Source organism: Esox lucius, chromosome 19, assembly GCF_011004845.1.
Source record: "Esox lucius isolate fEsoLuc1 chromosome 19, fEsoLuc1.pri, whole genome shotgun sequence".
NCBI lineage: Eukaryota > Metazoa > Chordata > Actinopteri > Esociformes > Esocidae > Esox > Esox lucius.
Window position 1 is genome coordinate 33,930,479 of NC_047587.1, and position 13,029 is coordinate 33,943,507.

The 13,029-nt window shown below is 41.1% G+C and overlaps 1 protein-coding gene across 1 annotated transcript; it reads right to left on the reverse strand.

The window, feature by feature from the left end:
* Nucleotides 1-4,259: 4,259 nt before the first annotated feature.
* Nucleotides 4,260-7,411, reverse strand: LOC105030727 (kelch repeat and BTB domain-containing protein 13). Its single transcript, XM_010904776.4, has one exon. The coding sequence runs from the start codon at nt 7,164-7,166 to the stop codon at nt 5,781-5,783; it is 1,386 nt and encodes a 461-aa protein (XP_010903078.1). The 5' UTR covers nt 7,167-7,411; the 3' UTR covers nt 4,260-5,780.
* Nucleotides 7,412-13,029: the final 5,618 nt, after the last annotated feature.

The following is a 13,029-nucleotide window of genomic DNA, read 5'->3' on the forward strand; positions in this document are numbered from 1 at the left end:
ACACATGGGAGGGGTGATGGAGGATGCTGCATACGGAAGCAGCCTCACCCCTCGGGCTATTTATTTTGAGTTAGGATGGACATATTTAGCATCACTGGGTGTACCCAGATGCCCACTGTGCCTGGCTCTGCCTGGCATATACAGCGCTCATCGTCCTTACTCCCTCTCTCAGTCAGTCATTGCCAATAGAAAACCAAGGCTGCAGCCCACTAAAACAGAAGCATTGTGTTACGGGAATACTAGTGGAGCTCTCAAATCAAGACGAATGGAAGCCAAGAAAGAGCTTGGAAATGACTAATAAAAGGGACGTTGTGCATTGTTGTTGAGATACTGATATCGATGTGTTTTTAGGGGTTCAATAGAAAGATGGTTTATTAGTGTAGGGATTTAGACTCAGTAAACACTAATGGTAGATGTATTGTTATGTAAGGTAAACACAAATATAAAAAATATATATATACCCAAACATGCTAAATATGAGGCTGCTTCCATATGCCTTTATTTAAAATTCTTAATGACTGCATGCGACTTCAAATTCTGTCAAAGTTCTAGAAGACCAAAGGCATGTTCACACTGCACCTTAGGCTAGGGCTAGGGGCCTCCTAAGCCCAGGGCTAAGCAATTGTTCACACTTGCATATTTTGAAGTGAGTGACGGACTGACTGACTACCCATTGATAATGTAGTGGTTAGAGATGCAGACTGTCATGTAGGCAACCAGGGTTTGATCCTCACCACGGACCAAATAAATTAGGCATTAGGATTTGTTCAGCGCTCTATTCAAGTGTCATTGTTTTCTAAAGAAAAGATTTGGCTATGGAGTGATTGGAGGCATTGTTTTCATTATAGGTACTGTATAGTTACAGTAGACAAAAACTATGCTGGCTACAAACTTCAGTAGCTACGTAATAGTAAACCTAAAGTAAAACTGTTATGGTTATATTGTGATGGACAAACTGCCCCGGCGACAAACATATTGCTCATGTTTCAAATGACATTGCATAGTTATAATGTTTTCATTATAGGTACTGTCCAGCTATCAGCTAGTCATCTACACTCACCTAAAGGATTATTAGGAACACCATACTAATACTGTGTTTGACCCCCTTTCGCCTTCAGAACTGCCTTAATTCTATGTGGCATTGATTCAACAAGGTGCTGAAAGCATTCTTTAGAAATGGTGGCCCATATTGATAGGATAGCATCTTGCAGTTGATGGAGATTTGTGGGATGCACATCCAGGGCACGAAGCTCCCATTCCACCACATCCCAAATATGCTCGATTGGGTTGAGATCTGGTGACTGTGGGGGCCATTTCAGTACAGTGAACTCATTGTCATGTTCAAGAAACCAATTTGAAATGATTCGAGCTTTGTGACATGGTGCATTATCCTGCTGGAAGTAGCCATCAGAGGATGGGTACATGGTGGTCATAAAGGGATGGACATGGTCAGAAACAATGCTCAGGTAGGCCGTGGCATTTAAACGATGCCCAATTGGCACTAAGAGGCCTAAAGTGTGCCAAGAAAACATCCCCCACACCATTACACCACCACTACCAGCCTGCACAGAGGTAATAAGACATGATGGATCCATGTTCTCATTCTATTTACACCAAATTCTGACTCTACCATCTTAATGTCTCAACAGAAATCGAGACTCATCAGACCAGGCAACATTCTTCCAGTCTTCAACTGTCCAATTTTGGTGAGCTCGTGCAAATTGTAGCCTCTTTTTCCTATTTGTAGTGGAGATGAGTGGTACCCGGTGGGGTCTTCTGCTGTTGTAGCTGATCCGCCTCAAGGTTGGGCGTGTTGTGGCTTCACAAATGCTTTGCTGCATACCTCGGTTGTAACGAGTGGTTATTTCAGTCAAAGTTGCTCTTCTATCAGCTTGAATCAGTCGGCCCATTCTCTTCTGACCTCTAGCATCAACAAGGCATTTTCGCCCACAGGACTGCCGCATACTGGATGTTTTTCCCTTTTCACACCATTCTTTGGAAACCCTAGAAATGGTTGTGTGTGAAAATCCCAGTAACTGAGCAGATTGTGAAATACTCAGACCGGCCCGTCTGGCACCAACAACCATGCCACGCTCAGAATTGCTTAAATCACCTTTCTTTCCCATTCTGACATTCAGTTTGGAGTTCAGGAGATTGTCTTGACCAGGACCACACCCCTAAATGCATTGAAGCAACTGCCATGTGATTGGTTGATTAGATAATTGAATTAATGAGAAATTGAACAGGTGTTCCTAATAATCCTTTAGGTGAGTGTATTTTATGTATATGTTATTATGTAAGAAATATCTAAAATTGAAACATGTTGCTTGCATAAGTTTATAAACATGAATATTTTATAGAGCCACTTTCGCTGCAGTAACAACTTTAAGTTTATAGATAGTATACGTAATATCCACTGTGAACAGAGTGATTTTGGTCCATACCTCTTTGCAGATTTGCTCCAGGATGTCCAGGTTGGTTTGGCAATGTAATTTTTAAATAGTGCCATAGATTCTCAATAGGATTTGAGAGCAGGACTTTAACAGGGCCAATGTAGGAAATGTACCTTTTTGTACTTGAAAAAAAAGGTTGGGTTTTGCCTTCTTGGTATTCTTGGGTTTTCTGCTTGGGATTCATGTCCTGTTGAAATGTTACTTTTCTCCCAGGCTTTTATTTTTTGTTGACTGGAGCAGGTTCCCTTTTGCTGTATTGGCCTGTATTTCTCTGCATTTGTTCGTCCTCTGTAATTTGATCCTGCAGCACATTTGATTCAGATGTACTGTTTAACTTGTTGAATCTCTCTTTTTCTAGTCACATAGTATTGCTGTGTTGAAAGTGAGTGGCTATTGCTTCCTCTTTGGTCCCATCTAAGCAATACCTGACATGAATACATTTCTTTGTAACAAAATTGTAGATTTTAAAACACCAAAGCAGTCCATTAACACTGTGGTGTAAAAGTCATATGAATAAATTCATATGAACAGGTGTTCCTAATAATCCTTTAGGTGAGTGTATAGTAATCTCTTCTTAATTTAACATGTTGAATATAGTGTAGCAATCATGTTATACCTGTTGTTGGTTTGAATGTTAAAGGAAAAGTTCACAATTTTATTTGCCTGGGGCCTTTTTTCAGATTATCTAGCATAATTCTGGACTGTAGAGAATTATTTTTGGAATTATTACAGTTTTGAGTTTTTATTTATTAAAGGAAGCCTCTCTCCGGGCTACAATGGAAGTGAATGGAGCAATCGATATAGCATTCGTAAATGTATTATATATTCGGTTTTCCAAAACAGGAAGGCCAGGGTATATTGATATACAGCACCAGAGAAAATTAAGGGATCACTGCACCTTTTTCTTTCCTTTCCAAAAAAGTTGAAAAGGAACGTTTTGAGTGAGGAACAAAAGCATTCAATTTGCAGTGATCTCTTAATTTTAACCCTTTTCAACTTTTCAAGAGATCAACTACAGCATTAAGCTAGTAACTTAGCTATATCTTCTAATGTATCATACCCATACGGAAAATGAATGTATTTTAAATATATTTTTGAATACATTTGGAGAATATATTTCCGAACACGTTTGGAAAATATGTTCCTGAATACATTTGGTAAATATATGTCAAAATGTTTGAAATTGGCTGCTTAAATATATTTGTAAAAAATGTATTTAATGCATTTTTAAAATACATTGGACAATCAGCAAGGCAGTGTTACAAACCTGCGACCTTAAGTTCCACAATCAGGAGCACTAACCACTACACCAAAAAGGATGAGATCAATAGGAGAGGCAAGTAGTGGTATTACCAAGTTTACTTTAGTACGTTAGACTATTTGTGACTAAGATGACATTTATTTTGGTTATGTACACATCTATAAAATGTCTTTCAACACCTAAATGTGAAACATTTCAAATATTGAACATTTTCTAATATTTTCTATAATACATTACAACTGTAATGAGAGCATTGTTGAAGGTGAAATAGATCTGGACAAAACTGAAATGTATTTATACATTTTCAAATACATTTCGGAATAATAGCTGAAATGAATTTTAAATATAGTTAAATGTATTTATACATTTTTAAATACATTTCAGAATAAAAGGTGAAATAAATGTTGATACCTGAAATGTATTTTGAATAAAGATAAATGTATGTATAAATTTTTAAATACATTTCATTATAAAAGGTGAAATACATTTTGATACCTGAAATGTATTATGAATTAATACATTCTACATACATTTTGCTTGCAAAAATATATTTAAAATACATTTATTTTCCGTATGGGATAGCTATAGCTAGCTGTACCACTCACTTTGTCTTTGCATAAAAAAATGCTTGTTTGTCTAAATTCAGTCTTTTGTCATTCTGTGCTAGCTATCAGTGAGGTGAACCTAGTGTAATGTAGACTGTTTGCTAGCTAGCTAAAAAACGTTTAGCTAGCAAGCTAATATGCATGTTAGCATAACAACACCTTACCGCTTTTAGAAAAACAATCTGATAAGATAAATATCTACCTCATTCATACGTTACAGGAGGTAATTAGCTAGAGGTAATGTCAGCTAGGTTACCAAACTTTCATGAACCAGAGATCAGTTGCTAGTTGCAACGGTAGCATCTACTACGGTAACCAGACCTATCATGGTAACTACCTCAAAGCAAAGTGCTTGCATGTGGTACTAAAGCCAGTCTAATTTGAATTACACAATTGCTTACCGAACTGGCACTGCACCGTTCTAAAGAGGTTGAGATTTTCTTGCAATAAGAGTTTGAAAAAAAAAATATTGGGGGGGGACAAAAAGCCATTTTAAAAAAAGTGGGGGGGACATGTCCAACTCGTGTATAATGAAACCTACGCCCCTGGTTCAACTGTTTTGAAACAGCACCAGGCTGTTAGCTCTAGCGCGGACCTTTACAGATGTTGTGAGGGAGTGCATAATTAACAAAATAAATTATTTGGTTTCACATAGAACATAACTATTGATACAATGCTCGTTTTGGCACAATTTGTTAAGGATAACATACGGACACCGTGGCCTTCCCATTTTGGAAAACCAAATGTATCATATATTTTCAAACGCTACATCAGTTACTCTCAGTTCAATTTTATCCCAGAGAGAGACTGCAGGAAAAATCTGAAAAACTCTAAACTGAAATAATATATGTCTATAGTCTATGAACTAGGATTATGCTAGATTATCTATAAATAGGCCCCGGGTTAAAAAATATCTAACCTTCCTTTTAACTAATGTGGGAAACTAGTTTTGAGAACCATGGAGTTTCGACTAATTGGTTTGACAATGGAAGAAGTAAACAGACACCACATTTCTACATATGTATCAAAGTAGTTGAGTATCCATAGTTTAAGTAAATAAAAAGTAAATGAGAACATAATTTATAATTTTAATCACTGTGTGTTGAATGTCCAGGAATGATATATCACATTTATCATATCCAAATTGTCAGATCTGACCTTTGGTCCTGTCATCAAGATGCTCTTAAAATGATCCTTTTAGCCATCCTTTACCACTCAAGGAACTGTCAGACCAAATCCACATTAGAGGCTATGTAGTAAGCATACATCTCAGTTGTATGGATTTTTCATTTAGGCCACATTAAAAGGTTTTAAAAAGTCTTTAGCATTGAAAGTGTATTCATCCCTTCATCTTTTTGCTCGGTTGGTAGTTCAATATTTCCACTAACAGATCATTTACTTTCTCCTTAAATGGATTTCTGATCACTATTCTGTTAACATTGTCCTGGGATTACATTCATTTTATCTGTTTCCCTTGGGCAGCCTTAAAAAAAATGTCCACAGGGATCCACTTCTAGGGAAACCCTTCATCTGATTCCTGGGCTTCCATGTCTTCCCCTCTATTGCATATTCCAAAGTCATGGTTCGGTTTAGAGTGTAAGCTGAGTCGCCTCTCACCACGGCCGTGAACAGGGAGCCTTTGCTGTTGGCAAAGTGACCGGGCAAGGTTGTCCACTGACCTGTGCTAAGGTTGTAGCAGTCCATCATACATCTTAAGAAATCATCTTGGGGCCCGTTACGCATGACAAATAGGTTGTCCCGGTGAGCCACAATGGCATGACCGTAGCTCTGGTGCCTTATCAGAGTAGTGACAAGCAACCACTGATCATTTCTGGTTAGGTATTCATAGATTTCAGTGGTTTCCATTGGCTTCCACAAGCACACAAATATCCGGCCCATGCTTTTGGTGCATGCTGCTCCGGCGACTGGTCGTGGCAAATGTGCAGCAAATGACCACCTTCCGGTGCCAACTTTGTACGTTTCCACTGAAGACATAATTGTTTGCTTGTACTCTCCCCCAATGGCATAAAGACATCCATCCAGGCCCACGAGAGGGAAGTTGTACCTCAATTGTTTTGGACTGGCAAACGTGCTCCACTCGTCGGACTCCACGTTGTAGCAGAAGCAGGACTCCACAGCTTGCTTTTGGGCACCCTGCAACTGTATTCCACACACAACATACAGCTTGTTGTCCAGAACAGTTACTCCAGCCATAGAAGTACTGGCCTTTGGGGGTAGCTCTGTGAGGACCTTCCAGCTTTTCCCATCATCATCCAGGTGGCACAAAGTCCTATTGCCGACATGGATGGTTTCATTCACACCACACGTTGAGTGGGCTCCAACTGCTACAAATGTACTAGGAACTAAAGACTCTACATACAAAACAAGCTCTATCGGTAAGCTTTTTCTGACTTCGGATTCTAAGTCATGGTACATGTTCCGGATGAACATTGCAGCAGCATGGTAGAGAGCCATTAGGCCAAAGTTCGCAGCGGTGTGATACATGAGCAGGCAGTTATCAGAGTCGATAATTTCAACAAGATGTTTGGCCAAAGGCTGCACCTGCAGGAAGGCAGCACATTCTATGGCCTCCACAATTTCGTCAGCATCCAGGATGGGTCTCTCACCTCGCAAAACCACCAGTGCAATCAGAAATCCTCTAGCACACAGACCCTTTAAGTGGATTTCCTGCTGCCGGCATTCTTTCATCCCTGAACGGTAGAGAGCTTGGAAATATTCACAGCTCTGGACTAGAAAATCTTTCTCTTCTGTAAAAACGGCACCCTCCACTACTAACTTTAACTTGGCTATCCCTGAATCAAGTCCTGGGAGATATGGCAAATCCATTTTGTTCTGCGCACCACTGGAGTTGTTCCCTTTTTTGTTATTTCTCCAATGAGATCATTTGTAATATTAAATCGCAACCCAAATTAAATCCACGGGAGATATCAATATTTTCCAAATACTTTTGTCTTGAACGGAACAAAACAGAAGCATGTCCGTGAACAGTTTGTCTACTCCGAAGGGAGGTGCCATTCTTTTCACAGCTATTAAAATAGCGTCAGCTATAGATAGCGCAGGACCAAAGACAGATCAAATGCATGTAGAGGTCATTAAGGGAGGCCATGTGCCACCTCAGAGAAGGTCAGGGATATTTGTTACACGTTCATCAATCATACAGATCAGTTGGTACACACAATGCAGTCAAAAACTTGACTTTTACAATTTTTGTGAGACAATATTGCCAACATATACTAAAAATAATAACAGCAGCAAAAATCATAATAATAGCAGTAATGTTCATACCAGAATTCCTATGCTCAATGAGCATAAGAAAACAAAACAAGTACAATAAATCAACAACAATACATAAAAAAGCAAATAATATACAAATGCTATTATAATAGATGAAAACATAACACTCAGCTTTTCTAAAGGTTAGGCCCTGCCTTTCCAAACATGGCCAGCTACTCTGTGCCGATGGTGGCAATTTGAGCTCTGACCTGAAGATGTCATATGATTTTATCAAAGTCAAGAGTCTTCATGTGCCTGTAGTCTTGTGCAAGACATGGCCACATGAATGCACTTAAAGCTTAAATCCATTCACATGGTTGTCAATATGCAAGTCCGACAGTCATGTTTGTGCCATTAAGAATGTCAAATATCTAACACATTTGGCAAGTGCTGTTAGTAGTATAAGTGAGTTTCATATGCTAGATTGTTGAACCTGAAAGGCTCCTGGTAAATTATAAGCAGCATACAATTGTAAGTAGGTACAATTATAAGCAGCATAACATGGCAAACAGGCAAAGATATAGCAATGTTGGGCAGAATAAGTCTCAACCGATGCTACTTAAAAAGCAATAACATACCTTATTATAGTTGTTGCATCTTTAGAAAAATAAAACTTTACAAATAATACTGTCATTTCTGTTACATGAAACCACTTGACCACATGAAACCCCCCAAAGCAGGACAGGGCGCCAGAGCAGAGGTAGGAAGTGGCAACAGCATGGGCTCGACAGACCACCACTCCAGAAGCGGCGGTGGCAGGTCGCCCCACTCGTCTGGGGGTGGTAGTAGGGGCCCAGGGATCCAGGGCTACACCAAGGAGGTACTCCTCCTCAGGAACCAACTCCTTGTCTCTAAGGAGTTCCTCCATGGTTCAGCTCCGCTGCGTCCTTGGTTGATGGACCATTCTGTCACAGTCATAAGTAGGCAGGACATGAGGTGCAGAGCTGTAATACATCCGTTTATACTTTACTGATGAGAACAAAAACAACAAAAGGAGAGGCACACGCAACACTGAACCACATAACACATACAATGATCCACATCGGGTGTGGAAACTGCTGAACTTAATAGGGTCCCCAATTAGAGGCAATGAGTGGGGGACAATCTAATTGGGGACAATCAAAACAGCCTAAAGGTACCTCTGCGCTCAGGCCCTGACTGTGGCCCCCAGGCACATAGAGATGCCTAGAAGCCCCCAGTCCAAAACTTTGCAGCAGTGCTAAAATAATCGCAAAAGGGTTTTCTAATCATCATTTACCCTTTAAAAAGGATAAACATGGATTAGCAAATACTACATGCCATTGGAATACAGGCATGATGGTTGCTGATAATGGGCCTCTGTACACCTATGTAGATATTCCATTGAACATCATCAGTTTCCAGCTACAATAATCATTTACAATATTAACAATGGCTGCACTGTCTTTCTGATCAATTCAATGCCATTTTAATGGACAGAATATGTGCTTTTCTTTAAAAAACATGTTTCTAAGTGATGCTAAACTGAACAGTAGTGTATGTAATGATACTGGGAAAGTGTTGCACACTTGTCATTGTAGGAAGGCAGTCTACAGTACTTTGTTTGTGGCTAGAAGGCAGGGATAACATTTCAATTTCCTTCCTCAATGTAAGTGAAACTGTTGGCCAGAATTTAAAATTTTAATAAACAGCTAGCTGGTGAATGCAAACAATGTTTTCCTATAACAAAAAAATTGACATTTGACCTTGTTGTTCACAATTCCTGACATTTAATCCTTGTAAACATTCCCTGTCTTAGGTTAGGATCAACACTTAATTTTCAGCAAATGAAATGTCAGAATAATACAATAATAATAAATTAAGGGAACACGTAATCAGCACAGTATAACACCAAATAAATTAAACTTCAGGGATATCAATCTGTCCTGTTGGGAAGCATAAGAGATTGTGAATCAATGAAATCTGTTTTGGTGCAAATGAAAGTGACAACAGGTGCACTTGAGAGGCAACAGCAAGACAACCCCCAAAAAGGGAATGGTATTGCAGGTGGTGGCCACAGACAATTGTTTTCTCCTTATCCTTCCTGACTGACTCTTATATAGTTTTGCATTTTGCTAGTGTCCTTGTCACTACTGGTAGCATGCAGCGGTACCTGCAGCCCATTCAGGTTGCACAGGTAGTCCAGCTCCTCCAGGATGGGACATCCATACGTGCCGTCACAAGAAGTTCTGCTGGGTCTCCTAGTCCAGTCTTAAGGGCATGGAGGAGACACCAGGAGATGGCTATTACACAAGGAGAGCTGGATAGGGCCGTAAAAGGCCATATACACCACAGCAGGACTGGTATCTTCTTTGTGCGAGGAGGATCAGGAGGAGCACTGCCAGACCCCTACAAAATGGCATCCAGGTACCGGGATAGGTACCGGGATGAAATTCTCAGATCCATTGTCGGATCTTATGCTGGTGCAGTAGGCCCTGGGTTCCTCCTGGTGCAGGACAATGCCCAGCCTCATGTGGCCAGAGTGTGTGGGCATTTCCTGGATGACGAAGTATTGATGCCATTGACTGGCCCTCACATTCCCAAATCCAGGAGCTCACTGATGCCCTGATCCCAGTCTGGGAGGAGATCCCCTAGGACACCATCCGCCATCTCGTCAGCAGCATGCCAAGCCGTTGTCGGGAGTGCATACAGGCATGTGGGGGCTATACACATTACTGAGTCACATTATGAATTGCAGAGATGAAATTCACGCAAGTTGGAAAAGCCTCTGATTTCAACTGTTTTCTTTGATTTTCAGTGTGAGTTTGAATCCATGCTGAAGGTCCTGGATTCAAATAAGGACCTTCTGCATGCACTTGGACGGTTTGCAGCCGAGTGTGAAGCGGTGGGGATGAGAATCAGTACCTCCAAATCCGAGGCCATGGTCCTCAGTCGGAAAAGGGTGGCTTGCCCACTTCAGGTTGGTGGAGAGTGCCTGCCTCAAGTGGAGGAGTTTAAGTATCTAGGGATCTTGTTCACGAGTGAGGGAAGGATGGAACGGGAGATTGACAGACGGATTGGTGCAGCTTCTGCAGTAATGCAGTCGATGTATCGGTCTGTCGTGGTGAAGAAAGAGCTGAGCCGCAAGGCGAAGCTCTCGATTTACCAGTCAATCTATGTTCCTACTCTCACCTATGGTCATGAGCTTTGGGTCATGACCGAAAGGACAAAATCCTGGATACAGGCGGCCGAAATGAGCTTTCTCCGCAGGGTGGCTGGGCGATCCCTTAGAGATAGGGTGAGAAGCTCGGCCACCCGGGAGGAGCTCAGAGTAGAGCCGCTGCTCCTCCACATCGAGAGGGGTCAGCTGAGGTGGCTTGGGCATCTGTTTCAGATGCCTCCGGAACACCTTCCTGGGAAGGTGTGCCGGGCAATCCCACCGGGAGGAGACCCCGGGGAAGACCTAGGACACGCTGGAGGGACTATGTCATCCGGCTGGCCTGGGAACCCCTTGGGGTCCCCCCGGAAGAGCTGGAGGAAGTGTCTAAAGAGAGGAAAGTCTGGGCATCTCTGCTTAGACTGCTGCCCCCGCGACCCGGCCCCGGATAAGTGGAAGAACATTATGATGATGATGATGAGTTTGAATCCAGCCCTCAATCGTTGGTGATTTTGGTTTTCACAGACTGTTGTTACATAATTTTGTTCTTGTTATGGTGAGGTGACAGACAGCCCCGTCATCTCCCACTTTTCTTTGTTTTCTTTTCATCCATGAACACATCCCGGACTTGTCATGTGTCTCGTCTTCCATTATCACTCACACCAAGTCCCAATTCAGTCATTAGTATGTGTTTAAATGTTGCTGCTCTGCTCCCCTCATTTCTCGGTCATTGTTCCATGTCTCCGTTTGCGTTCATGTACGTGGTGAGTGTTTTGTGTTGGTTAGTCCCCTTTTGTTTCGTTTAGTGTGTTCAAGTGCTCAGTGTTATTTTCATTAAATTTCACAAACATCGACTGCCACTCTGCCTGCACCTGGTTCCTTCCTCTCCACCACTACACCAACCCTGACAGTTCTCAAAGTATTACACAATTCACAGTAAAGATTTAGATCTTTAATATATTTAGTTAACCATTGTTAACCAATCGAGAACCAGTGTTTGATTTTGTTGTTCCTTTCAACAGTGATTGATTTCAGATTTTATTTCACACTTTCAGTGGGTCAGAAGTTACACTCAATTAGTATTTGGTAACATTGCCTTTAATTGTTTAACTTGGGTCAAACTTTTCAGGTTAAGGACAACAAAGTTGGATACATTTTGGCCCATTCCTCCTGACAGAACTGGTGTAAGTCAGGTTTTTATGCCTCCTTGCACCCACATGCTTTTTCAGTTAGGATTGAGATCAGGGCTTTGTGATGACCACTACAATACCTTGACTTTGTTGTCCTTAACCATTTTGCCCACAGCTTTGGAAGTTTGGTTGGGGTCATTGTCCATTTGGAAGACCCATTTGCAACCAAGCTTCCTGAATAATGTCTTGAAATGTTGCTTCAATATATCCACCTAATTTTCCTTCCTTATGATGCCTTCTATTTTGTGAAGTGCACCAGTCACACCTGCAGCGAAGCCCACCCACAACATGATGCTGCCACCCATCGTGCTTCACAGTGGGGATGGTGCTCTTCAGCTTGCAAGCCTCCCCCTCTATCCACAAAACCAAATGATGGTCATTATGGCCAAAAAGTAACATTTTTGTTTCATCAGACCATAGAAAATGTATCCAAAAGGTAAGATCTTTTTCCCCGTTTGCGATTGCAAAAGGTAGTATTGCTTTATTATGGCAGTTTTGGAGCAGTGTCTCCTTCCTTGCTGAGTGGCCTTTCAGGTTATGGTTCGATTCAGGTTCGACATAAGACTTGTTTTACTGTGGATATATATACTTTTGTACCTTTTTCCTTCAGCTTCATAACAAGGTCCTTTGTTGTTGTTCTGGTTGATTTGCACTTTTCACACCAAAGTATGTTAATCTCTAGAGGACGCGTCTCCTTCTTTAGCAGTATGATGGCTGCGTGGTCCCATGGTGTTTAAACTTGTGTACTATTGTTTGTACAAATGAACGTGGTTCCTGCAGGCATTTGGTAATTGCTCCCAAGGATGAACCAGACTTGTGGAGATCTGTAATATATTTTCTGAGGTCTTGGCTGATTTCTTTTGAGTTTACCATTATGTCAAGCAAAGAGGTACTGAGTTTGAAAGTAGGCCTTGAAATACAACCCCAGGCACACCTCCAATTGACTCAAATTATGGAAACAATGTCCTTCCCTCAAAAAAACGATTTTAAATGACAACTTCTGTTTTTTTTAGATCACTAGGTAGCACGGTATCCTCATTTCATTACTTATAATTAGTAAAACCTCTGACATGGATCTACAGGTTAACCAGTTGAAGAAAATCAGTGTCCT